This window comes from Hydractinia symbiolongicarpus, chromosome 12 (genome assembly GCF_029227915.1).
Source record: "Hydractinia symbiolongicarpus strain clone_291-10 chromosome 12, HSymV2.1, whole genome shotgun sequence".
Lineage (NCBI taxonomy): Eukaryota > Metazoa > Cnidaria > Hydrozoa > Anthoathecata > Hydractiniidae > Hydractinia > Hydractinia symbiolongicarpus.
In genome coordinates this window covers 24,143,282-24,170,170 of record NC_079886.1, presented here as the reverse complement: position 1 = coordinate 24,170,170, position 26,889 = coordinate 24,143,282, and the positions used below count along the sequence as shown (strand labels likewise).

The 26,889-nt window shown below is 34.4% G+C and overlaps 4 protein-coding genes across 5 annotated transcripts; 2 read left to right on the top strand and 2 right to left on the bottom strand.

Annotated features, from left to right (window-relative positions):
* Positions 1-273: 273 nt before the first annotated feature.
* LOC130621681 (polyunsaturated fatty acid 5-lipoxygenase-like) lies at positions 274-8,478 on the bottom strand. Its single transcript, XM_057437010.1, has 10 exons — positions 7,996-8,478; positions 5,917-6,248; positions 5,028-5,184; positions 4,802-4,917; positions 2,861-3,050; positions 1,871-2,250; positions 1,482-1,585; positions 1,315-1,393; positions 711-926; positions 274-587 (listed from the first exon to the last, which is right to left on the bottom strand). The coding sequence occupies exons 1-10, from the start codon at positions 8,123-8,125 to the stop codon at positions 354-356; spliced, it is 1,938 nt and encodes a 645-aa protein (XP_057292993.1). The 5' UTR covers positions 8,126-8,478; the 3' UTR covers positions 274-353.
* A 1,323-nt stretch (positions 8,479-9,801) lies between these two features.
* LOC130621683 (uncharacterized) lies at positions 9,802-11,565 on the top strand. The gene is made up of 2 exons (XM_057437012.1): positions 9,802-10,777; positions 11,003-11,565. Exons 1-2 carry the CDS (start codon positions 10,304-10,306, stop codon positions 11,093-11,095), a joined length of 567 nt encoding a protein of 188 aa, XP_057292995.1. The 5' UTR covers positions 9,802-10,303; the 3' UTR covers positions 11,096-11,565.
* Positions 11,566-14,553: 2,988 nt separating this feature from the next.
* LOC130622168 (uncharacterized) lies at positions 14,554-19,285 on the bottom strand. The gene is made up of 4 exons (XM_057437601.1): positions 18,533-19,285; positions 17,505-18,137; positions 16,687-17,076; positions 14,554-15,597 (listed from the first exon to the last, which is right to left on the bottom strand). Exons 1-4 carry the CDS (start codon positions 18,588-18,590, stop codon positions 15,299-15,301), a joined length of 1,380 nt encoding a protein of 459 aa, XP_057293584.1. The 5' UTR covers positions 18,591-19,285; the 3' UTR covers positions 14,554-15,298.
* On the top strand, positions 16,805-25,853 carry LOC130622167 (uncharacterized). Of its 2 annotated transcripts, none has more exons than XM_057437600.1 (5): positions 16,805-16,944; positions 19,906-20,316; positions 21,031-21,384; positions 23,880-24,419; positions 25,063-25,853. In XM_057437600.1, exons 2-5 carry the CDS (start codon positions 19,944-19,946, stop codon positions 25,347-25,349), a joined length of 1,554 nt encoding a protein of 517 aa, XP_057293583.1. In that variant the 5' UTR covers positions 16,805-16,944; positions 19,906-19,943; the 3' UTR covers positions 25,350-25,853. The 2 variants fall into 2 exon arrangements, with proteins under 2 accessions (XP_057293583.1, XP_057293582.1); XM_057437599.1 differs by lacking the exon at positions 16,805-16,944 and adding an exon at positions 19,302-19,490.
* Positions 25,854-26,889: the final 1,036 nt, after the last annotated feature.

Genomic DNA, 26,889 nt, shown 5'->3' with positions numbered 1-26,889 from the left:
TGCTCCAATTTGAGCTACGAAAGTCGTACAATTACTCAACAAGGTAACCGTATAAGATATCAATCTCATTCTTATGCAGAACTTTTTAAGCAGAAAGGATCGATTTACACTTTTTATAGCCGCTGCAAGACTCGCCCGGGCTTAAAAGCTCTACCAAAAGTACAACCAGTATGTAAATAATCTGCTTGTTTTATTGTTTAAAAAAATAACATATATCCAAGATATTCACTTTGCGAAAATGGACTGACAATTGTGGAAGAAAAAACTATGTGATTTTGAGATTTAAACATTATTTTCAAACATATTTCCCAACTCTTATCAGGCATCACTATCCTCAAACAGCCAAGGATCCTTCAGCAATGAATGCTATTTGGCAGCCATCTTGGTTCCATGTATTGATAAGTCAAATCACCCTTCTCGTGTCGTTTCGCATTTAAACTTTCCAGTTGTTTTTGAATGCAGGTGTTCAACTTTTGAAATGTTTTCAACACAAGATTGCTTCCCTTACGATCCGGCAGCTTCAATCCATAGTCAAATAAACGATTGATTCGAAGAGAAGATAACGTAAAGGTGAGAACTTCTTGCGTCTGCAAAGAAAAGTTACAAAACCAATGACATACAAAGTCATCTAGCCGTTTCTCGTGAACAAATAATGAAGATATTGTTTTTGCATAGAGAATAAAGTCTAAAAAAAGTTAAGAGATTCTTACCAGAACAACTGCAGCATTTGGCAGGCTGTATGGGTACTTTCCTTGTGCTTCTTGTCGTGGATCAGAGTATAGCTTGGTTGGTGCTATTGGAAGGTACGCACCATTTGGATACAGAGGATAACTGTTTGCTGCATGTAAAACTGGCAGCCAAATAAAACGCGAAAGGAACGTTGAAACATCTGATTGCTTTTCGAAACTTGAAGGGAATCCGCGATACTGTGCAAAAAAAGATTTTAGGTTTATGCTACACAGTCAAGATAGTTCAGAAATACGTACTTACTCAATTTCTTATCATATTTCAGATTTGTTGCTTTACCTTCTTCAGGTAAAGCAACATACATATCATCCTACATATCTTATTTGCTCATAGGAAATAAAAAGATGGCAATCTTTAAGAATGCTAATTTTATAGAGACTCCAAGTATTTTTATTTCTTAGAGACCATCAATTTGTTTATACATAGGGAGTCAACAATATTTTTCTACGTAGGGAGTAAACAGTATACATAGGGAGTCAGCAATACTTTCTACACAGGGAGTCAACAATACTTTGTTACGTAGAGAGTAAATAATATTTTTATACACAGGGAGTCAACAATACTTACATCACCGACAGTTGCTACTTCTGTCACGAAATTTTGTAATTCGTAATCATTTTGAACATCTTTTTTATTTTTGTAATAACTAAAAATAATTATGACATGGATGGAAATGTAATTATTCCACAGAAACTGATTACTCCAAAAATTCCTTCTGTAATTTTTAAACTCACAGTTTTACATATTTTTTTGCAAATGTATTGATTTCTTTCCAAATTATTCTTCCATCATCACGAAAAGGATAATATTTGATATCATCATTATCCAAGCCTTGTTTCTAAAATAAAGAAACAAAAATTAAAATTCTTTGCACCCACTTTCCTTGATGCTATACAGTTTGCATAGCATATTTATACAATGAATTTTAACCAGGTGAGTGCATCATTTCTACGAAGAAAATTTCTCGGTAACAATAAATCTAAGAAAATCAGCAAAACCAACCTCAGCTGCAGGGCATCTTGTATCTTAAAGAGACAACAGCAACTCTTTTCTTTAAGGCAATATTTTCAACTTAAACTATACAAATAGCAACATTTCCATCAATTTTTCCAACAAAGTTTACCTTGAGTACATACTCCAGATCAGCATCTGCATAATTTTTCTTCTTATAGTATTCATTAATAAGAAATCTTGTCCCAGTATGTCCAAATCTAAATAATCTATGCATGTATCGTTCCTCGTTGATTAACGCTGTAATACCCAGGGCTCCCACGGGCGTTGTTCCCTCGCAATGATGTAACAAGATATGATAAAGTGGGTGAAACACACTAAAATGGCGTTTGTATAAATTGCATATGATTTCTTCAGTTTTATGTGTTTGTACCAAATGTCCATCCAATTGACATACAGCCATGTCCACAATGTCAACAAGACCTTTTGCTTTTAACCACTCGAAATCATCTTCAGGATTGTCTGTGCCTTTTGGCGTCACCACCCTAGAATCTAAAAATTCCAAAGCTCTTTATTATTATTTAGAGGGCGACTAAAAATAATTTACAAAATATTTTTTTAATCCATAAGCTTTTGTAAATTTTTTCTTAAACGTTTCGCTTATCCAACCTCGTTTCGAGGACTTGTTAGTGTTTTTATTTTATATTTTTTATATTTGGACGGCGTGTTTAAAGCCCAAAACGTCCTGGGGACGAGGTTGTTTCATATCACTTTTGCATTGTACAAGTCATTAAATCACCGATGATTCTTTATTATTATTCGATCTAAATTACGGACATATGCGCAAATTAAGAGTGTAATGCTCTACTTATATTATTGAAGTTAAAAGCTTAATTGAACTCTTTTGATCAACTTTGGCCAACATTTAATTATTTTCCGCAGGACAACAGGGCGAAATTTTACTTTTTGCGAAAATTAATTACCTGACCAAAAATGAGATTTTTACGTTTTCAGGTTGCTTAGGTTACTGTTGTTACTTCTATCGTTGAAAAAATTTTTTAGCGAATGTTGGGTTGCGGTCGTGGCCAAAGGAGAAAGGCCGGGGGCCCAGCTCGCTCTAAGCCTCTGCAAAACAAAAATTTCTAGCTGCGCAAATTCTCACCTTGAGTGTAATTTACTTGTATTGCTACAACTTCTAAGTTTCCACTCACTAATAAGAACACTGTAACAGGCGAAGCATTGTCAAGAGCAACGTGTTCGTCGTACGGATTCAAGTCCATGATATCACGTGTTGTTGGTATACCGTTAAATTCTTCATGGTGTAACACATACAGTATTCCAGCATCGATCGCCTATTGGTGAAAATGTAAAGCCAATTTGATTTATGTGTGGATTGGTTTTTAAAAAACGTAGATATTTGCTCGGCCTTGTATAATCCATTTTAAAGCTTATCTCCCGCGAAAAAAGCAAGTTAATTTCCTATGAAAGAGCTTGGAAAGTTTGTGTTTTTTGATAAAAATCGATTGTTTCTTATGTTTTACTAATTATGCGTGACATCATAAACTATGTGTTGTATTTAACAATTTTGCCAAGGCAGTGCCGTAACCACAATTTTAATATTGAGGGGGGGGGGGGGGGGGGGTGTTGGTGACTATATAGAAAATTACCACATATGAATTTCGCTTTATATAGTGGCTACTTGAGGTGCCCCCGAAAGAGATACGTATTTACATTACACGACTACAATAATATAAAAAATGTTATCACTAGAAATTTTAGAGTGCAGCCACTTTTTAGAAAATTTAAATCGCATTTGGACTTTTTAAAATGTGCTGCTAGCCCCCTTAAAACATTCAGTGATTTTTATAATAATGATCTTTGGGAAGGATCTTAATATTTCTGGACGACTTTCTCTCTGCTTTGTTTTGTTTTCTCTGTCTCTCTTGCTTTCTTTTTTTCTCTCTTTCCTCCCTTTTTTCTTTTCTTCATTTTTTCTCTCTTTCTTTCTTTTTTTAGCAGGGAAATTATTAGGGGGGGCTGTGCCCCCTGGCCCCCGGCAGTTACGGCACTGCAACGCATATACGACTAAATAATTTGTTGGTTCTTCACTTGGCATTTCCAGCATTTTACATAAATTCCAATATTTAGTTACTATATTTATCCTTCATAACAAGGGCAATTAAATGATTAAGGACTAATTAATTTTCCACCCTCGCATAATTAGCAATACTTTTAACACCTAAGTTCGTATGAACTTAACTTCTTTTATTCGCGGAAGATAACCTTTTTCATTGTTAATTTGTTTTTTATTTAAAGGACATTCACATTTTTTTACTTTTTAGTTGGGTTTATTAAACTAAAAGAACGTTTAGAAGAATTTTGCAAAATAAATGCTTCAAAAAAAATACATTTAATCTAGCGTTAGAGAAAATGGCAAATACGTTCTGTTTAAGTTTATGGAGAAGCTATGTGCGATATTATTAAAACTATTTTAAAAGTCTTCTTGTATAAATAATGTCCGCACTAATGGTTTATTACAACATACACGTATATTTTTATAAGAAACCCGTTTTTAAGAAACCCGTTTATAAGAAACCCGTTTATAAGAAACCCGTTTATAAGAAACGCGTTTATAAGAAAATAGATGCTGAAGCATCAAATATAATTCAGAAACTTTCAGTACTGAAATTTGTAAGCTTCAAAAAAATTAAGAACCTTATACGAATACTTTTGCTGTTCTTTTAATGCGATAATTGTCATTTCAAACGATCGAATCTTGCATTCATTTGAAATGGAATTGAACACCATGTATAAAAACACGTATCTGGAACATTAAAAACAAAAAAAGGCGAAAGAATAGCCTTTTTTTACGAAGATCGGAGTGTTTTGGCTACTGTAAAAATTACAAACCCAATACGAAACTTGCAGTATGTGTACGCAACAGAGTTGTGAAAGCAGTCGTTGTACCCTCTTCCCCCTAGTCAAAACACATCTAACATTCTTTCTTATGCAGACGTAGGCACAGACTTTATGAGCTTGTTCCTAAAATCTACAATAGAAGAACAGTGATAGATGGATCCTTTTGAATTTTTATTTACCATACCTCATCTAATGTTATCGTGGCTTTATGCATATTCGTCAAACGCTGATTCCAGTTAAATGAAGGATTAAGAAGACCTTTTAAATAACCCTTAGACATGCCAGTAATCTTCTTCGGATCTAAACAAACACATAATTATTCTAAAATGAAAGTTTAATGCGTTTACAGCCATGATTTACAAATAAAATGTGAACTTGCACATTTCAAAGGAGACAGTGAAAGCTTTTACCTGTTTCCTTGGTAACCTTTCGAATATAGTAAGCACATTGCGCGGCGAGTCTTCTTTGCACGAAATACTTGTCGTTTCTCCATTTATTGTCAGCGACGATGTTAGTAAAATTCGTCACGTCATATGGTTGAGAAAAAAAGTGCGGAGCAGGAATTTGCTGAAAAGAAATGGGCAATTACTGTTACTTATACTATTACATATTTAAAGTAGAAATGCTCTTTGGAAAAAATAAAACCATTTAACAACAACAACAATAATAAGAAAAATAGCGAGATAAAACGATATTATTTTTCTATTCGATCAAAAATACAGTGGTATTCCGCTACAGCGGTTACCGTCTAAAGCGAAAATCTCTATAAAGCGGATAATATTTGTTGTACCGATGGTGTCCACTTTGGGGAGATTCTGTTGTTTTATATTCCCTTCTACTCAGGCTTCGTTCCTAACTATCCTGTTTGTGGCACTTTATCAGTCTTGCATTGGAGGGGTTAAAGTAACCTTATTTTGTATGGGAAAGAATACGAACCTGTTCTTCTAGTTCAAAGAATAAAAATTTTGTCGTGACAAATCTGAAATTTACTTATTGCCACAAAGGAGAGGTTGTGTTTATCTTGCACATACGCCCTTTTTAAAACTAGTCGGTGGCGTGTGAATAAATCCACGGTGTTGCCGGTCCCTTATTTACCGCCTTTCGTGTGTTCCGCTGCTAAAGTACTATTTTGCGCAAAAAAACACATCAGACGACTGTTATTATTATAGAGAAGCAACATCTTATAAGTAACACGAGGCATAGGTCTTTCAAAATACGAAGCAATTTGTAACCAACCAAATTACACTTAAAAAAACAAGCCAAAAAAAAATGCGTGTAACAGAAAAAGGAAAGGGGTACCTTTATCACAGAGCGAAAGATTTCAAACAATTCTCTGTATTCGTCATATGTCGACATCGGTTTCTGCGTAACTCCTTTCGCAATCAAAGCACTCGCCGTATCATTTAGCAAACCTATCATACTGTAGTACACGCTAAACCATTTCGCATCTTCCTGATCGAACCTAGCTTTAATTGCGGTATGCACTTGGCTTTGATCCAAACTTGGCATGGAGAGTTCAAATTCTGGATGGATTGCTAATCGATACCATTGCTTAGCCGCTAGCTGTGAAGTATTCCTTTTTTCTGAGCAAGAGGTTTTCACCTTTTGTGGTAAAGAGATTTTACAATCATCTAAATAAAAAGTTCGCCTATATTATTAGGCTCTGTTTATTTGATGTAGCCAAAAAAGTTATGTCTCAAATGTCAAATTTTCTGACGTTACGGCACGACGTTAATAACATTAATGTCAATATTTTAATTTAAATTAATAAAGCCATTACAATGCAGTTATAACTTTGAAGCCAAAAATAAACAGGTGGTCACCTCGCAGGTAACTAAGGACACCCTGGGTCCAAATAAGGACCAATTTACTAAAGCTGGTTCAACCTACACGTTTCGGAACAGACGGGTTGATGACGTCATCAAAAAACAAATAAACTTCAATATTTCTGTAACCGTTCGTAAATAGTAAATCATGATAGATTTTCTTGATCAGCGCTTCAAACTCTACACAATACATGTAGCAGCTATGAAAATTTAAAAAAAAGTTCAATAGAGGGAATGAGTCAAAAAAATAATTTTTTTTTGCGCATTGGCACTCTTTACACCCTTTTATCTCCCTAACCGCCGATCGAAGCCGTGCGATCCTATACATTATTTTGATCAACATTTTAAGCTCTACACAATATAGGTATCATCATCATCGTCATCATCATCTTCATTGAAATTGTTTACCCAGAATAGCCTCTTCAGTTTCTATTGGTACTGCTATCAACGAGGATAAAAAAATTGTAAAAACAAAACCATTCGAGCATCGACGGGTCATTGTTGACGTCATCAAAATTTAAATGACGGACCTCTTTTGTTTTTGTTTTTTTCCGCCTAAGTGGATTTTTCTACAGACGTTATTGACTAGTAAATATATAGAATAATAATAAAAAATACAATTAATGCATTAATTGTTCGGCTCAAGAGACACCTTTAGTTTCTACTGTAACACAGTCCTAAAGGTTTCTGTGTAATTCTATAAAGAGAGAAGGTCTTGGTTTTTACAGAGTTAATATTTTCTGAAGGGTTAGTGTTTGGGGGAATGAAGACATTTTACAATCTCGTCCCCAGGACTTTTTAAGTTTCATGTAAGAAAACCTAAAAGCACTATAATTCTATAAAGAGAGAAGGTCTTGGTTTTTACAGAGTTAATATTTTCTGAAGGGTTAGTGTTTGGGGGAATGAAGACATTTTACAATCTCGTCCCCAGGACTTTTTAAGTTTCATGTAAGAAAACCTAAAAGCACTATAATTCTATAAAGAGAGAAGGTCTTGGTTTTTACAGAGTTAATATTTTCTGAAGGGTTAGTGTTTGGGGGAATGAAGACATTTTACAATCTCGTCCCCAGGACTTTTTAAGTTTCATGTAAGAAAACCTAAAAGCACTATAATTCTATAAAGAGAGAAGGTCTTGGTTTTTACAGAGTTAATATTTTCTGAAGGGTTAGTGTTTGGGGGAATGAAGACATTTTACAATCTCGTCCCCAGGACTTTTTAAGTTTCATGTAAGAAAACCTAAAAGCACTATAATTCTATAAAGAGAGAAGGTCTTGGTTTTTACAGAGTTAATATTTTCTGAAGGGTTAGTGTTTGGGGGAATGAAGACATTTTACAATCTCGTCCCCAGGACTTTTTAAGTTTCATGTAAGAAAACCTAAAAGCACTATAATTCTATAAAGAGAGAAGGTCTTGGTTTTTACAGAGTTAGCACTAGGACGACGTTGAACATCCTAATCTAAAAGCGAGTCGGATTAATTAATAAATAAATAAAATACATAAAAATTATAAAAAATTTGAATGCATTAGTGAAATAATATGAAGTTCAACTAACCAGGCTTGGTACAACTCAAACTATCCTCTGCTTTTCTAAACTGTTCAGAGTAAGATGTGCAGATTAATGTTGCTTGAATAAATAGCAGCAGCAGTAATGGAGCATCCATCTTGAATAGCTTTGAAACCATCAAACATTCGTGGTTTTCTCTGCCTGTGTCAGAAATTACCCGCAGTTCTCTGATAATTTTAACAATGTTATCGGAAACGTTGTTAGATTACCACCTTGAATTGAAAAATAAAAATACGACGAAAGAGGGTGGACTTAATGTAATTGTTGCTATTTCATAGAAAATAGTTAAATTCACATAGGCGTATTATATTTTGGTTTTAATTTATGATCTATTAGAAATATTCAGGAAATATACAATCACGTCGTAAACGCAATATTGTAAAAGTGTGTGAAAGTTAAACTGGAATTGTTTCTGCTTTATCGGCATGGCAACACATTGCCTCGCTAAGTTAACAGTTTACAAACATGCTTCTCTTACAATCAAAATGCGCTAGCGATAATTGGCTGCAGATATTGATTTCCTATGATTTGTCTGCAAGCAGAAATATTCATGTTCAAAGATTACTTCTCCTTTCTTTTGCTAAAATAATCTCTATATTAATAATACCCACATTCTATCTGTGCTCGAGAGAAATAATCGTGCAACGGACACACGGAATAGCAAATGTATTGTAAATATATTTTTATCCACTTTGTTTCGACCGACAAGTACAATTTTAAGGACAGGCAAACCCGTGGATTTCAACAGGCTAGTATACGTTATAATACGCTGTCCCTCCTACACAATGCAAAATGAAAAAATCAATCGACCTGCACTAAATTTTGAGGGGCATTATTTAAGCTGGCCAAACCCATAAAAATTATCAGCTTGGCTCAGTTCCTCGGCTCGTCACATTGTTTTCAAGGCTTGCGGCATGGGTCAACTGAGTGGGTCGGCTTGGTTTAGCACGCCTCGGTTCAGTACAGCTTGGTCCAGCACGGCTAGATTTTAGTTATATGAATGCCTTTTATGTTTTGAATTACCGACAGCGCAATTTATATTACGCAATAGTCAGGTTTGGACTTGTTCCGTAAAGTACACTTGATGCTTACACGTGCGTTTTGTAGCAAAACCACTATTCATATAGATAGCTTGTTACAGTAAGTTCCCATCCTTCCATTCTCCCTCCCCAAAATCCGCTAGCAATAATGAAAATTCCGCCAAAATATTCAAAATGTTTGGTTGCATATTAGCGAGAGTAAAATTTCAGAAACATTTATTTCTGTGGGTTTTGGTTTATTATTGAAATAGGTGTCCTTTTATTTAATTGTCCAGCTAATACAAGTCAGCTAAGAAGGTAGATAATTAGTGGGACAGAAGTAACGTAAATTACACTAATTAACCATATAGTTGCATTTAAGGTTATTAAAGGGGCTCGTTCTTTAAAATTTCTATTGTTTTCAAACTTCTGATGTGGCTTTTTTAATGTCCTGAGGGATCACGTGTAATATAAAAAGTAAAGAAATTAATCTTGTGTGTAAAGACTTTTACGTCAAAAAACAAAGAAGAGATTTACCTGTCAAAAACTGGCTAGGACCGACCACCCCAGCGCTACCGACCCTGTAATAAAATATGACATGATTTCCGTTTTTTTGTGACGCAACATATATATCAATGACGATCCCTGTATAAGCAGCTACACAATTAGATCATAAAATAACAGAACAAGAACTTACAATAAGACAAGCTGCGTTTTTTCCTATACAAAAAAAAAGATCAGGAGACGCAGTGTACATACCTACCGTGTTTTTATCCAAAGAGACAAGAGTTAATTATCAATATCAGTTTACTATCTAGATGGTTAGCGTCCATGATTTAAAGGCCTATAAACGAAGTTGTCTGATTTTATCCTGTTAGTTACTTTCGTGCCTGGAATCCAACCGTTGTTCCAGTCCACCAGCCAGTGTTAGGACTACCTTCGCCTTGCCTTTCAATGACAGGAGAAGTGGATAGCCCTGGAATCGAGGTTGCTGGTGCTAAACGACTTTGATTAGGTTGCATACCCTATGTATGGATGAAATAGAGTTAATCAGATTAATAGAACAATAGCTTTAATTAGCCAGCAACAATTTCTTTTGTAGGAACAATAAATTACTTCTTGACGTCATTTAGTGTAATTAACCAGAAAAATTTTACTTACTTGCAATGACGAGATGTCGACAGAATAGAGTAGTTATGTTTACAAAAACTTTGATGTTGTTTATAACGACTTATTATTTATATTTACTTGTGATTACTCTCTTTCTTTCGTAGAAAATGAAAAACGATACTGATGAAAAAATGCAAGTAATGAAAGATGGTGAATTTGTAGCGGTGAATTGCGAAGCTGAGCCAGACAAAACTGTAACAGAAGCAACAGAAAATCCACCGCCATTATTAATCTATGATGATAGACAATCAGAAAAAATAGAGAAGCATTATCCAATACAGGAGAAGAGAAACCCACACACGTATCTGGTTGCACATCGCAGGCCGTCGTACGAACCCTACTCACGATCACGCGTGAGTAACCTGACACCTGCAGCAGCACTGCACGACGAGTCGTCATATGACAGTGACAGATTCAATCCATCGCAGAGTAATGACAGACTTTATCACCGTCATCATTCATGTCACTCACGAATTTCAACAGAAAAATATCGTCATCCTATTTTCGCGACAGCTGAAGACTTGAAAGAAGAAGAACTTAGAGAGAAAGAAGAATGTAAGGAGTGCGAAAGAGGACCCCATGTAAGTGAACCTGAAACTGAAAATGAGGAATTTTTACATATGGACAATAGAAGTCCAGGAAGAACTCTCGATGTTCACCCTTATGAGGACGAACATGGAAGGAACTCACCACATGTGTTTCGGCACCGTGAAGGAGAGCGACATCGTCGTATAGCTTCCAGGGGGAGGCCTTCACATTCAGATGAAAGTGACACTAATGACGCGTTATCTTTATTTAAATTTCAGGTACTTGAAAAACGTGAAAGTTCAATTATTTTATTCGTTGAAGTCAATGGAAGAAAATATGGCGGAAGATTATCATTAGATGAAGTGTTGTAGCTTCTAATACGAAAGAGGAAAAATTCCTGGCATATTTTTCTTTAAACTCCCTCTGAGGCTCCTTATATGTATATGTATATGGTTAAAAAATATGATATACCATCAAGGGAAAGATCCAGCATGCTTTGTATATTTCTGCGCCATTTTGACAAAAATTACAGGCTAATTCGACAAAACATGCAGTCTGTAGTTATAGTTCTGGCGGGGGTGAAAGTCACGTTGCAAATGCGTACTATTACAATGATATTTTATATTAAAAAAACGCCTGCTTAATGTAAGATTTACTACGCGTCTAACATTTTTAACTCGCAAAAATGGAAAACAAAGATAACATGGCCTCTCCATGTTAAAAAAATGTATTACTGTGTAAGTATATATTATACATATTATGTTTACAGCTGATAGCATTTATTTAGATATAACTTGTTTTATTTAGAGAAAAGAGAAAGTCATGCTGCTCAATTTTAAAATCTATTTTATTTATAACCCTCCAAACACGTATTACTTAAAAAATAGGTTAAAATGGACAAAAATCCGATACTGTTATTTCGGGAATTTTTAAACTTATTTATTTTAATGAATTAATTTTTACATTTAATCTTTGGACGAAAACTTCTCCAGGCTTAACATTCCTTATTTTACAATTTTTTTAAATATTATGAAAGCCCACTAAATGATGGAGCAAGCCTCAAGTGATCTTTCTAAGATTATTTAGTAGTGTTAAAATTTGGCGTCAATTTTGACCAATGTGGAGGGCTAATATTTTTGAATTTTTTTTCCTCACTAGACCCCAATCAAATGATGGGGTCTCCTTAATCGCTACATGTCTTTTTCGCTATAAGAAATACGTTATTTCTTAACCTGAGTCTTTGATTATGTAGGTACTTCAAACTACTTTGAAAAATTTATGTTTACATTATAGGTTGACAGAGATCTTTGCTAAAATCAATTTTAAGAAGTCAGAGTTACAAGAGACAGCTCATATGCATACTCCTTAACTTTAATTTTTTTTAATGATTTTTTATACGATAACATTATATATCGATGGCGAAAGTAAACTATCTAAAAATTATTATTATCCATATATTTTTACGGGGGTACTAGGTGAATTGCCCCCCCCCCCTGGAGAGTTGCCGCCTGGTGAATTACGCCCCAGTAAATTGCCCCCCCCCGGAAGATTGCCCCCGGAGAATTATTCCTCCAGAGAATTACTCCCGGAGAACTCCAAAAATTTTCATGGAATGGATTTTTTTGTTATATGCCGTGAATTTTTTTGCAAAAAACCTGAAAAAAAAGTTTGTTTCTTTTACATTAAACTTTTAAGTCATTATGTACGTCAGTATTATATTGCTGTGTGGAATCACAAGTTTTATGAATTTGTCTTTTTACTTCCATTACTAGTTTATATCATATGAGAGTATTTTTTACTTGTTAGTTAGTACATCGGGTAAGCGATCGCCGTCCTAATGTAAAAAAGAGACAACATTGTAAAAAAGAGACAACATTGAAGGTCTTAAGCAGAGCTTTCCGTTGAACTCACAGCATAAGATGAAAAATGATGTCGTTTAGTTAGTTGTTTAGTTTTAGAGGTTGTCGCCATGTGCAAAGAAGCAAAGTTGGAGATCTAAAAAAAACACAAGGCTCTTTTTTCGCTGGAATCTTTTTGATAACAATGTCGTAAACATTTGTGAAGTTTATTCTATGAAAATAAATAAAAAAATAGGACATGCCAGGCGTGCCTTTAACTTACCCTTTGACTCCACAAAAAATATCATTATTTGAAATTACCTTTAGTATATTGAAGAAGAACTACTTTGTTCATCACTAACATACTGCCAAGCAGTGAGCGGGATTCGGTCCGCGGTCCCCAGAACTGGGAGCTGCAGACGAACCCACTACACTACGTGCGGCAATATGTTAGCGATGAACTCAGATAGTTTATCCGGATGGTGTGTATACATATAGGTGAATATTTATCATAGCACATCCGTATTTCATTCTCAACAGAGAATGCTTCACCCTGATCAGACCTCTGATCATGACGGACGAGTATAATGCGTGCAAGTCATATTGAAGAAGAACTACTTTGTTTATCGGATAACATGAATGAAATAGAAGAATGAAAGAATGAGAATGAAATACGGATCTGCTATGATAAATATTCACCTATATGCACCTTTAATATCTTTAAGCCTTTTGTTGTAAACAACATTTGTTGTATCTCCTAAAAACTCTGTAATTTGGAGACAGGGAATGTTCTTTTTGTCGTCTCTGTCTTAGCAATGCTCTTAACAACAGCTTGCTACAACTAATTAGAAAGATTTGGTAGCTGGTCAGATGAGCTAATTTATTAACATGTCCATAGGATGACAATATATTTTCTCCAAGGCAGTGTGATCACAAGTCTCAACGGGAGTAGTAAACTGCCAGATATTATAAACGATTCAACAAACCTGCCAGTCAAACCGTACTTCTAATCAGAAAAATGGAAAGCTTAATCACTATAGGAAAGGTTGACAGACGGCCTAAATGTTAAGTGGAAAAGCGGCTTAGTCTTTGTCGGATTAAATAATACGAACTCTGCACTCTGGTTAAACCGGGTATTATTTCTTTTGACGTCAACAAATTGTTGTCATAGCGACCAGGTATGTATTTCATTTGTCATGGCATGATAAACTTTTCAAGCAGTCTGCTGGTGATTATGTTGGAATGTTAATGTTGGAGAAATAACTAACCATGCTTTTCTATGACAGACTTTGTAAGAAAAATAAGAAAAATAGAACTTCTGAAACACAGGTAAGCAAACGATACTATTATTTTCTATACATTAAGGTAACACGGAGGTCGATTTGAAAAAATGCGTTGCTTATCAGAAAAATGTTTTTACTACAACCTCATGGCCTTGTGGCCCTGAGCCATTATTACAAAGCGGCCAACAACAAATTCATCAAAAAAGCAAAAAGCCCTGAGAACGAGGTTGTTTTTAGTAATTATTAAAAAACAAATTTCCTACACCGTATAAAAGAATTTTTAAATTTTCAAGAATAAATTTTTATGAATGTACGATTTCCTATTAAAACTGCGATGTCAAATGTGTGTTTTTATTATGGTAGTTAAAATGAACTCGCCAACTTGACTATCGAACTCGTCGAACTTGCCGATGCTAATGAAAATCATTTTGGCTTATTTACTGCGGAAAAAAAAACGGATGTCTAATCGCTCAACCTTGGTTTTAGTGTGTGTATATTACACCCGATAACTCAAACTTTCACTACTGGAACCATATTCTTCGGTTCCTTGAACGTTAATACTTTCTTTTAAATAACTCCGGTTAATTCGAACCTTGGATAACTCGAACATTCTTTAACTCCCATTTTATATAGTCTCTTTGAGGCTAATTTATTTGGATAACTCGAACTTTTTACTCTAGAATAGAAACCAAAGATACATAAATGTCAGGTTTGAGATTTCTTTAGTTTTTATTAGTAACATAAATATACAAATGTTGAGATATCATATCAAGATGACACGTATGCACACACATCAGCTCGCGGTCCTTGTTTTGGCGGGAACTTTGTAAAGTGATGTCAGAAAAAATTTCCGTTATAATTTGAAACTTTCTTCAATGACAAAAAACATCCACTTGTGTAAGAGACAAGCTCACAAGTAAACACTATAACTCTTGATCTCTGAATAAATAGATTACACAAATAGTACATCAATTTAGTACTAGCCAGAAAACAAACAATCTTAAACCGCCCAGCTTAAAATTTCCAAAAAAATACTGAAACAAATACGCCCGGGCGCTAACAATGTGCGGTATATCAATAAACTTAAAGTTATCAACTGAGTAAATTTTGTAGTAAGAAACTTAATTTTAAACGAAATGCAATCATTTTAATTTTAACCATAGAGATTTTTTTTTCGATCTCGTGGCAGAATTTAGTACTGATTAACCCCTCTCGGCATAGAAAATATCTGAAAAGATAAATTATTCATTCTTTCAAGAAGCAAGAGAAATATACAAAAAACAGACAACGTGATATAACAAAAAAAAAAAAGATTTATACGATAAAAATGTAATCAAGTATATATATATAAAAATATTATCTGAGATTTGTGATAAAAGCTAAGATGCATTTATAAATAAAAAATTCGTGAATAGTGTACATAAAAACGATGACGCGTCAACAAACAGTACTGTCAACAACTGTATACCACTTTCAAATATTTATTGACACCTGGACAAACGTCATCGCCAAATAGTTCATTTTCAGCCGCTAAGTCACAAGATTTCCTACTTTCGCATAAAAATTTAACCGAGTCCATAGCACGTGGGTTACTGCATTCAGGAATGTCATCTCGATAACCCAAATCACCTCTACAATCTTTGCCATTTTCTTTACCATAAAAAGCAGAGAGGATTTGAACGCCAACATCTCGTTCACAACTGATGGTTCGCCTGTCTCCATTACATATCTTGACCGTTGTGTTTTGTTTTTCTGAAAAATAAAAGTGGTACAGACTACTTAACGAAAACAACAACGACGATAAAAACAACGACAACGATAGCAACAATAAGCACGCCGACGTCAACAAAGCCGATGACAAGCACGACGACAGGGAAAAACGACGACAGCAACGAAGACCACAACGGAAACGACGACAACAACAAAAACAAAAATACGACGAGGTCAAACGGCGACAACGGCTACAACAATAAAAAACAAAAAACGACAAAAACAACAATGACGGTAGCAACAAAAGCGACAACCACGATAACAACAACGACGACAACAGCAACGACGAAAACAACAAAGATAACAACAACAACATCAAATTAAAACTTAACGGTTTGCAATAAGGCACTCGTTTGTGGTCTTGGTTTTAAATTTTGTTAAGTTATATAACACCAGACAAAATGTCCTCATGTAAAATATTTCAATGTTTGTATGTCTTAAAACGCAAGAACATCCCTTCTTCTCTCTAAAATCTATATATACAACTACAAGTGTATACTGCGCATGCTCATCTTTTATTTACTTTATTTTTAGATCTATTCTTCGATTTAAAGATAGACAATCCGGATCCTTAATATAGTGAGGCTTTAACAATTAAATCATGCTTGCATTTTATCATTAAATGATAAAATGCCAAGCAAGTTTCGTATTGAAAACTTAGTTAGAGATTGCTGACAAGGCGTGGAAAGATCTGGTCGTTTTTTTTACAATATAACAGAAGATTATTTTATTGCGTATTCACAAAACGAAGATAAACCAATAATGTGAGGAACAAATTTCAAGAAAAAACTTATTTCACACTATTATACTATTTAATACCATCACACAACGTCTTTGCTTATGTTACGAAATAAATTCGTATTCCAAACAGACAAGGAACTTTTTTTCACTAACAATTTTTTCAATAACAAGTCTTAAAAAATTGATTTTGATTCTGGACTGATTGAAAAAATGTTTTTTATTTTTTTCTAAATCATGATTTTTTAACAAGTGGAATCAATAATTTTTATGGGTTTAACTTCATAGAAAAGAGGGCGAAGCAAACTAGAAACTGATCTACAATGCACCTACCTGGAGTAGTTGACCTAGATACTGCATCTTCTTCTAAGTCTTCCTGTGGTGTCAACTTCACAGGCATGGATGGCAAATCTGTTGGCATCTGGATGCAAGAATATTTTAAATACAAATACTTGTTAACATTCGGACATAAAGATTTCCCGTAGATATTGTCATCAGCAAACAAGAGGCATGTTTGCTTTCCATTGCAGGAATTTTCAACATTACTTTTGGCATCCAATGCTGAACACGTTGGAGATTCGTCTTTATATGGTAAGTCCCCTTTGCAATCTTTACCAGTCTTTTTACCATAAAATGCATAATGAACTTTAATGCCTTCTTCAGGTAAACAAGCGATTAGCTTTGATTGACCATTGCAGATTGTACTTCCTCGAATTCCTTTCTCTAAAAATATCAACACGATAAAACGAAAAGCTTCCAAAGAAAAAAGATAAAGAATAACGATAATTTAACTGTTAGTCCCTGAAATTATTTTTCTGATTTACTTATTGTAATTCTCACATCTTTTTTTATATAACAGCATATAAAGATTTCTTGGGCACTTGAATTTAAGAATGTAAGCTAAAATTCTGGTCTTTAGATTTTACTCCCCCCCATCTCCCTCCCTCCATAAATCAATTATATATATTTTTTATCTCCAAAGAACTCGATATTCCACGTGTGTGGAATATGCAAAAATTAAAGGATTTACTCCGTTACTCACTGACGGTAAAGGTTACCGCACACTTTTTGATTTGTGAGACATCTAGTCTGGAAGTAGCTTACCTCGTCATAATAAAATTTTAAAATTTCGTCTTATTAAACATTCATACCTTCTGTCTCCTTCCTTTTAATGTCTTCTAAATTTGGTAGTTGTGATTTCTGCGAGGCCTCTCCTTCAACTAATTCGAAAGATTCAGGTGTGCTTTCATTGGAAATTAAACTTTTTGATTTTTCTTCAACTTTTTCTTCTTTAAAAACTCCTGGAGTTGGATTTCCAGGAGGTAAAATAATCTTTTTGTTCGCTATATCTTCTTTCTTCTTTTTGTCCTCTTCAGTTTTAAGATTGTGTTTAGCTTCCTGCACTATAAAACCATGGCTAGGTACTGTTACTACCTCCTCATTCGAGGAGCTTTTCTCATGTTTCAGTTTATATCCAGGTGCCAAGCAAAAGAAGGTTACATATAAATAAGCTCTATTCTCTGGACATGGTTGACCATATATAGATTTATCAGCAGCTAGTTTACAGGTATTCTTTCCTTGACAAATGTTTCTAGCTATCATTGTTGTTTTTTTTCTATCTTCACTGCATGTTGGTAGATTGTCTGGATCAGGATGTTGTCCCTTGCAATCATGATTTCTCCATTTTCCATAAAAGCCTTGCAAGACGTGAATGTTTTCATTGCGTGGACACTTAATTTGCTTCATCATACCATCGCATATCGTGACAGAGTCATAATTTAGAACTGAAAATGGTAAAGTTGCTGGTAAAGACATAAATCATAAATTTAATAATTCATAAAGTCATGAATTTCAACAAGACAAAGCATTTACATGTTTTTTTCTAACATATTTTTTTAAAAATAAATTTTAAATTTCTGTAAATGATACCTTGAAAATGGCCACTCTTTTTTATTTCAAAGAATTCTTGCAAATAGCTTTATAAGCCCAAGGAACTTTAACAAATTTCAAAGTTGCTACTTCAGACCGTGTTAAACTTTTTAAGTAAGAGAGAAACAAATATATTAAAAAAACACGTCTGAATCAATATCTATCAACATGTGGCAGCTGGCGTGGTACGCTCTTTTTCGTAGGTTTGTAAACATATTTAAATGTTTCAGCTTAAAAATATGGACCTTACCATGAGCTGATGTAAATGCCAATACGTGTGAAAGTAAACACACCCACAATGACGTCATAGTGGATGTAATAATTTTAAGCAAGGCTCATCAATACTTCGATCATCACATTTTCCTTTCATACTCATTATACAAATAATTTGTTGAATTCGCCATTTTTTTTTTTTTAACAAGAAGTGTTTCTGTGAGAATTCGCGTGTTTACTTGAAAATCTGTGAACTGTGCAGAACCTTGTTAATATCGTTTAGCTAGCAGTTGGAAGGATTCATTCAACCGTAAGGTGTCTAAAACTGCTGTTTTGTAATTGCTGCAAGACTTTATTCGTTTCCCTTTCATTTTAAAGGACATTGGGAAACAATTGCCTTACACGGTTTTATTAAGTATTTTATATTTTGGCAAACTTAGCTAAGATTTGAAGAGGGGGATTTTAAACGCAGTTAACTATTTTCTTGCTCTCACCATTTTAAAAAGTAAATTTGTCAAATACATTTCTATACCTACTATAACAATAGTAACCAAAAAAGACAGAGTAAATTGCAGAAAAACTATCTTGTCAACTAAAAAACAGAAAAAAAAACTTAGAGTTTAAGATTTATAGCTTAGTTTTCACATTTATTAAAATCACAATCTGTATAATAATCAACTTTTGTTGACAAATTGTTTAATGGCCCATGGTGAGCACCATTGAGCAGCTCAGTTCATGCTAAATTATCCGTGCAAGAAACTTGCACCTAATTAAGCCGTGAATGCGACTTTTGCAAAAACGTTGTAAGACATTATACAATAAAATAAAAAAACTGTTTTCAACTTAGAGAAGAAATGTAGTGAGGAAGTATAGTGAACTTGTCTGAAAACGTTCAAGCACATACATCACAATAAGCATGTCATATGTTTATTTCTTTTTATTTCTTCTAAATTACATTGAATATACCCTTCAGTTACCAGCATCAACAAAAACAGGTAATTTTACCTATATGTTGCCATTAAAGAACGTATATGTTTTTGATTTATATTAAGTGCATTGTTCAGTTTAATAACTGTGGTAGGTAGCTAGCCATCCGTCATAGGTAGTTCTTTGCAGTAAATAGCTATATGTGATAGGTAGCTATTTGCAGAAGATAGCTATTTGCAGTAGGTAACTATCTGCGGTAGGTAGCTTTCTGAGTAGGAGCTATCTGTGGTAGGTAGGTAGCTACCTGCAAGGTAGCTTTCTTTAACTATCTGTAACTAAGACAGAGCGCACATATTTAATAAATGATATTGAATATGCAATGAAAATGAAATTGAAAATGTAATGGTGAAGCATCTTATATCCGCTTGTCACTCTTAAACATAATATGATGGCGATAAATAATTGATCATTTTAACCATTTAGATACATCATCACAATCTCTCACAGTATGTAGAGGACAAATGCGATCAATAGCTTGTCCGAATCTTCAATTACTTCATATATACAATGCTTTTTATGGTAAACTCAGTGGTCATGATTGTGAGGACCCCGTGACGCAACTGCGTGATCAAATTCCAACCTGTTTCTCAAAGAATGCTCCAGCTATCATACGTGAGACATGCCAAGGCCAACAATCTTGCGATCTATATGCGGAGGACAGTTTATATCATGACCCATGTCCCACAGTTAATAAATACATGTTTGTGTCGTTTACATGCCAGGGAAGATCAGGATTGTCAGAGAGACTAAAGATGTTTGAAGAAAAAGAGAAATTACAGAATTTGATGTTTATTAAGCAAGTAACAAAGGAGATGCTACCACAGCTTAGACATGGTAAGGTTTTATATCATTATTTATTGTCCTAACAATTGTAATTTTTTTAACACACGAAAAATATATTAAAAAAATTTGATTGTGTTTTAGATTAGACATAAATGTTAAACCTTTGCCTGTCGTGTAAAGGAAAGACTGTATATAGTGACAATTTGTTTTTCTTCGCGAATGAAAACGACAAATTGAGCACTAACAAATCTAACACACTTTAGAGGGAATATAAAGTTAGCTTTTTGTGGGGAGTGAATAAATAATACAGCCACGTTTGTAGCAAATACCGTCTAACATTTTCTACTCAAAGCAAAAAGAAATCGTTGATCCTCCCAGACAATTTTAAACCTAATATATGTTAACAGCACACATTATTTCTAAAAAAAACAATTTTGTTTACTTAATAAACAGTGTTAAGATATTGGTTGTTATTATTGACTCTTGTGACTAAGATTATGGCAACCTTGTTTCCAGGGCATTTTGATTTTATTTTGAACTTAAAGAAACACTGGCAATGAAGTTGAGGTTGCAGTACCTTAAAAATGTAACTTAAGTTACTGAAATATTGTTCCTAGATAAAGCGTAATATGCTCTAATAAAATTCCTGAAAAGATTATCTGCCACTTCAACATTGTCCCCAGGTTTTCTTTCCGCGTTGACACTAAAGAAGAAACAAAAGCCTTGTGGAGGATAATACATTAAGACCAAGTCATTTTTCTTTAGAAACTGCCACAGCTCCGAAGATTATGAAAGCAATTGTCTGTTCTGGTCAAAGTGGAAGTGTATTCTGTCCGGAGTTGAAGCTTTTACGTATTAAAACAGCATTCTATGGTAAAGAGAAGGGTCGAGATTGTTTGGGTAAACAAACGAATGATACGGCACCGACATGTTACGCCCGTGACACGATCATGACTGTTAAGAATATGTGTGAGGGACAGCAGTCATGTGATATATTTTCTGACCCTCTTTTATATGGACACACCCTGTGTGGGGAGAATGTATTGAAGTATTTGAAGGTGGAATACACGTGCGAGGGACATTCTGATTTAACTAAAAAACTTACAGACAGAAACAAAGGTAAGAAATTTTATCATCCGGACAAACATCTTTCCCAGAAGAAATACGCTGCGCTGAACAAATAGTTCTAGGCAAAATATGCGGGACCTAAGTTATTCTGTTTATTGATTGTTTTATGGTAAAATCTATTATACACATACTATTGAATTTTGAGGACTAATGTTCCCGCCAATAATTGTGAACTCATCCTGGCCCCAGGGTTTGTTGCCTATGTCAAACCACTAGCGCTTACTTGACGGTGGCTAAAATCCCTGGTCGGTTAAACTTAACAAATCGATGGCATTAAAGAGATTTTTCTTTAAAAAAACAGCAGATGAAAAATTGGGTTTTTAAATTTTTTTTCAAAATTACATAAGTGCTTATAGTTTTTAGGTGTGTTCCAATGAAGTTAAAGAACCTTAAGAACAATCGATCCCATTTTAATTACAGCGACCGCTCTTGGGTAAAATTAACGACTCACCCTCGTCCCCAGGTTTTTTTGCCTTTTTGATATGAGAGAAGACGGCATATCATTTTATATCAAAAATGCAGAAATCCCTGGAGACGAAGGTGATTAACAACCCTCTCTATCCCAAATATCTGCATGCTCCAACTAGCAAGAAGCTGGAAATTTTTTCGAGAAAAAGTTCGAGTAGGAGAGAGGATATATAAAAAGAAAAACCGGCAAAATATCGAACTACCTTATCGGTACAAAAAAAATTGTAAAAAACGTTAGTCGGTAAACATAAAAAGTCAGCAAAATTTAATCATTTTTGCCGACTAAATTTTTGAATGCAGTCACTTTTTGTTGACTAAATTTTTGAATTTAGTTACTAATAAAGAATAATTGCATAAAACTGATAAGAATTAGCAACAAGGAAGAAAATGTCGGCAAAAAAGTTTAGTCGATACTAAAAAAGTCGACAACAATTTTAGTCGGCAAAAAATATTAGACACATAGCTAAAATTTAGTCACTCACTGCTGACTTTTTTTACCGATAAGGTATCTGATGGAAGTTTAGAGCGCACTGTACGCGTTTTTTATCGGTTAAATAACGTAAAAATCGAATTTTAACCCTGAGAAATAATTTCCTTTTTATTTAAAGTTGTCTTTTAATTTCCCCCCGGTTATGATGTTAGATGAGAGGATTAACATCGTAAAACCAAGAAAACAAAATGTGCGATAAGATTGTTTAGGAAAAAAAACAATCGTTTTACACACCGCCAACACTTAAAATATTTGAATTTATCATTTTCATTTTGTCGCTTACGCTGTGTTTTGCTTAAAAAATGTTTGACACAAAAGCAAAGTATTTAGCAATTCACGAAATACGAAATTTCTTTAAGACATTTTTATGATAGGTCGATACTGTTGCGAGTTTACATAAGAACGCAGCACGTACATAGCGCATTTCACCTGTTTTCATTGAATATAGCAACATGGGAGGTAAAGATAAGCTTTAGCAATTCAAATCATGCTCAAAATGAGTAAGGTATTTGTACAAACAAAAAGCTAAGACGTTCCAACCGAATGCTTTGAACGACGCAAACAAAGCGAAGGGAGAAATGTTTTGGCTAAAGATCGCGCAAATTATCGTTTTAAATGCGATTTTTTGTTGTATTTCTGCTTATCCAGGTACTTCTTATATCAGTATACAATTTTTTGTTCACCTTACTTTATAATTCTTTTATTCGTTACACCAAAATTGTTTGTATTTTTCTTTTCTGTTGGCGTACCTTCCTGTTGATCCAAAAAAGGTCCGCAAAGACAGCATTGCGATGGAAATTCATTTTGGATAATACTTACATTTTCACAATATTTTAAAGGGGTAGCTAGTTTGAACCTTTAAATTTTATATGCATAAATTGAGACTATGTTAGAAATACAAATTATCAGGCTAAATATATATGTTTACGACATACTGAAATTTTACTTCACTAGTCGTTAGCCCGTGGAAAAATCCACGGGTTCGCCCTCCTTTTTATACCGCATTGCGTGCTTCTCGCTACTTCCGCAGCTAAGCTACCATTTTGCGTGACAGACAGACAGACGTATACGGGTATTACAATATAGATTACTTTATTACTCCCGACTAAAATTATTAAAAATTATTAAAAATTTTTAGGTACACTTGTACAAACTTTTATAAAACTTGTGATTGTTTCCATGGTTATTTTATTTTGATATGGGTAATCCACTGTGCTATTAATTAACCTCGTCCCAAGATCTTTTTTGTCTTTTTCGCAATTTTTCTCGCCGTCCAAGATTGTCAGAAAGAGAAATTGAGACCTGGAGACGAGGTTAATGCATCATGTAAACCGCTCCTGTATTTTAAAGACATAGCTACGTCAGACAATCATTTTTTGTACGGAGTCATGTGTGAGCAAGGAGGTCCTTAGTGTGAGAGATGGTGATATCTTTCACAATAAGGAGGTTACAAATTTAGATGATCTTACTGCACGTTTAGGCGTAAGAAAATAGAGAAACATTGATTTTTTACATGTTTATATTTCAGCACAATATGCATATCAAAGTCCGCAACAAAATAATTTGTTCTTGAGAAGATCCACAATGTACTATCCAAAACAACAGCAATATTTTAAACAATGGCAATCTACATGGCCAAGGAAAATCGTGCAAAACCCGTGGAAACGCACGCAAACTTGGCCTAACACACCCGTTCAGCAGTCACAAATACAACAAGCCTTAAATTCCTGGCCTAATCAAATGCTTTATAGTCAGAGGTCAAATGCACCTCAACCACAACAAGTGCAACGCCCTGCCAATCCATGGTCAAACCAACCGAGTTATAATTCTCAATTATATACCCAAAGATCAAACACTCTCTCTCCTTGGTCTAATCGAAACCAGCAACCATGGTCACCGAGACAAGAGGTGAGCAAGACTCCTACAGTAACGGGTGGGTTTCGACATAGCACGTGTGACCAATGTAACGGTGACTGTAACAATTACTTATGCTACGGGTGTGGAGGATGTCAAGAGCCCCCTCCTGAGCAACAAACTTATTATTATCCTTACCAAAGACAAGATGCAGGTTGGTGACAACATTATACTTACTGATCAATTCTAATATATACACTTTACCTTTTATTTAATACAACCTTGTCTCCAGGACTTTGTTTGCTTTTTAATAGTGCAAAAAAGAAGACTGGGTACGAGGTCGGTTTTAGTCCTTTTTTAAAAAAGTTTTCCTACTAACGGAGACGTAACACATATATGCATGAGACGACTGTTCTCTTCCTTCGTTCAGCTTTTTTCCAACCTCGAACACAGGACCTTTTTTCGCTTTATTTGTTTAAATTGATTGTATATGCAGTAAGAAGTTACAAAATCGGGGGTGATTTCTCGACTTTAGTGGTTTACATAAAAATCAATTAAGGCTATGAAAAGTTTATTAACGCAGTTATTTTAGTGTGTTTACACGAAGAGGAGCCAACCTCGTTCTCAGCTTTCTGATATGTGCTCCTCTTGAGAAAAAAAGAAAAGGGTTGAGAAAAGACTAGTTAGGGGACCCAAAATGATTTGTAGTTTATTTAAATAGCTTTGATTGATTTGATTAGTTGATTGATTGATTGATTGACTTGTTGATTGATTAATGGTTGAGTGATTGTTTGATCGATCGATCGATCAATGGATTGATTGTTGTTCAGGTGATTGGACTTATGTCTTTCTTTCAGCCTACCATGATGCGTTCCGTGGAAATGAAATGGCACTCTCAGGATTGGTAATTTACCCGGTACCGAAAATGCCAAAGTCAATGAAAGGAGGTGGTGGACAGAAACCACATAGATCAACCGTCGCAAAAGATGATGATGGTGATGATGATGACGATGAGGATGACGATGATGACGATGATGATGACGAGAATGAGGATAAAAAGAAAAGTAAAACAAAACATTCAGTGAAATCTAAGAAAATAAAACGAGATATTTTGGATGACTATTTTTACGATTATATTTATTAAATTTTTCTAAACTTAAGTTAAGGTAAGATGTCCGACATTCTGAGGAATCCAACCTCGTCCCCAGGGCTTGTTAGGCTTTTTATATTTGGACGGGACATGGGGACGAGGTTTTAAGGAATCAAGTTTGTTTTATAAAATTTATCCGACGCAATTCTGTTCTAGGTAGTTAAGTTATGAGCGAGTGCGAACAAAAGATTTATACGCCCATAGTGGCGTCACCTTTGCAACATTGCGTGCTGAAAGTTTCATCAAGAGATTAGGCAATGTTTTGATGTAAAAATGACACTCTTTTTGCTTTATTAAGTTCTGGACAAGTAATAGTATTATTTTGGAGTCTTTTGAGTTTTTTAGACAATTTCGTACTTTTATAACAGAAACATGGTTCGTGTAAAGACTTGATTAAGGGGAGAAATATTTTTCTGGACAATTTGACATGCACACACGACGACAAATTACGTGTACATAATTAATATGTATATAAATATATTTTTCTTTTTTTGTAAATGTTTTTGTTACTCTCTAGTACTATTTTATATTTATTTTGATCACCTCAGCGAAGAGCCAAATTTGAAAACCAGAGGACTCTTGACCACTTGTTTCATTATTAAGGAATTCCGTTCCAGTATTTAAGAATTGGCATTACGCATACCTTATTATCCCGCCAGAATGATGCCACCACTCACGTATTAAGAGCATTAAAAATAAAAGATTAAGGGAAAAAAACACACCATATCGGGAATGAAAAATTTTTTTTTTATCAATATTTGCCCTGCTAACATGGAAAAAATTTGATAACATTGTTTGTTCTTTTTCATTGCAACATTCAAGCGAACATATACACTCAAAATATAACATGGCAATGGCGTGTTGGTATTATACAGAAAGTTATTTTAAAGCTGCAGACAATGGGGAAAACTCCCGAAAGATCTGAACAAACTTTTCATCTTGAATACAGTTGACTCTAATTTGAATTTCTATAATTCGAATATTTCTATAATTCGAACTAGTACTCCTTAGGAAGCTCTTATAAAAAACTTTCTACAATTCGAATTTCTCTATTCCGAAACTTTCTATAATTCGAACAGTCTTTTAGTCCCTTCAGCACGATTCTCTCCCTAATTCGAATTTTAGAGTCTACACAGGGCTATTCGAAATTTGTCTTACGAACGTCTTTTTTCAAATATTCAATAGTTTTTTAAATAGAGTTCCTTTTTTGTGTAAAATATAAAAATAAAGATTGAATGAAACTTCAATTATGTTTTCTTGATTTTGAAATTAATGTAATTTCTCTCTGTAATTCAAATTCTCACTCCCTGAAAAATTACAGAGACTTTCTATAATTCGAATGTCTCTATAATTCGAAATTTTCCCCGTGGGAACTCGAATTAGGGAAAGTCAACTGTATTTCTTAATATTTCTGAGCCGAAGCTTAAAAACCTTTTTCGTAGAGATCTACCTTAATTTTGTTGTGGCACGTGGACTAGTGGTAACGGACTTTTTGCTTTGTAGTCACGAGGTGAATGGACATGTTTCACAAGTG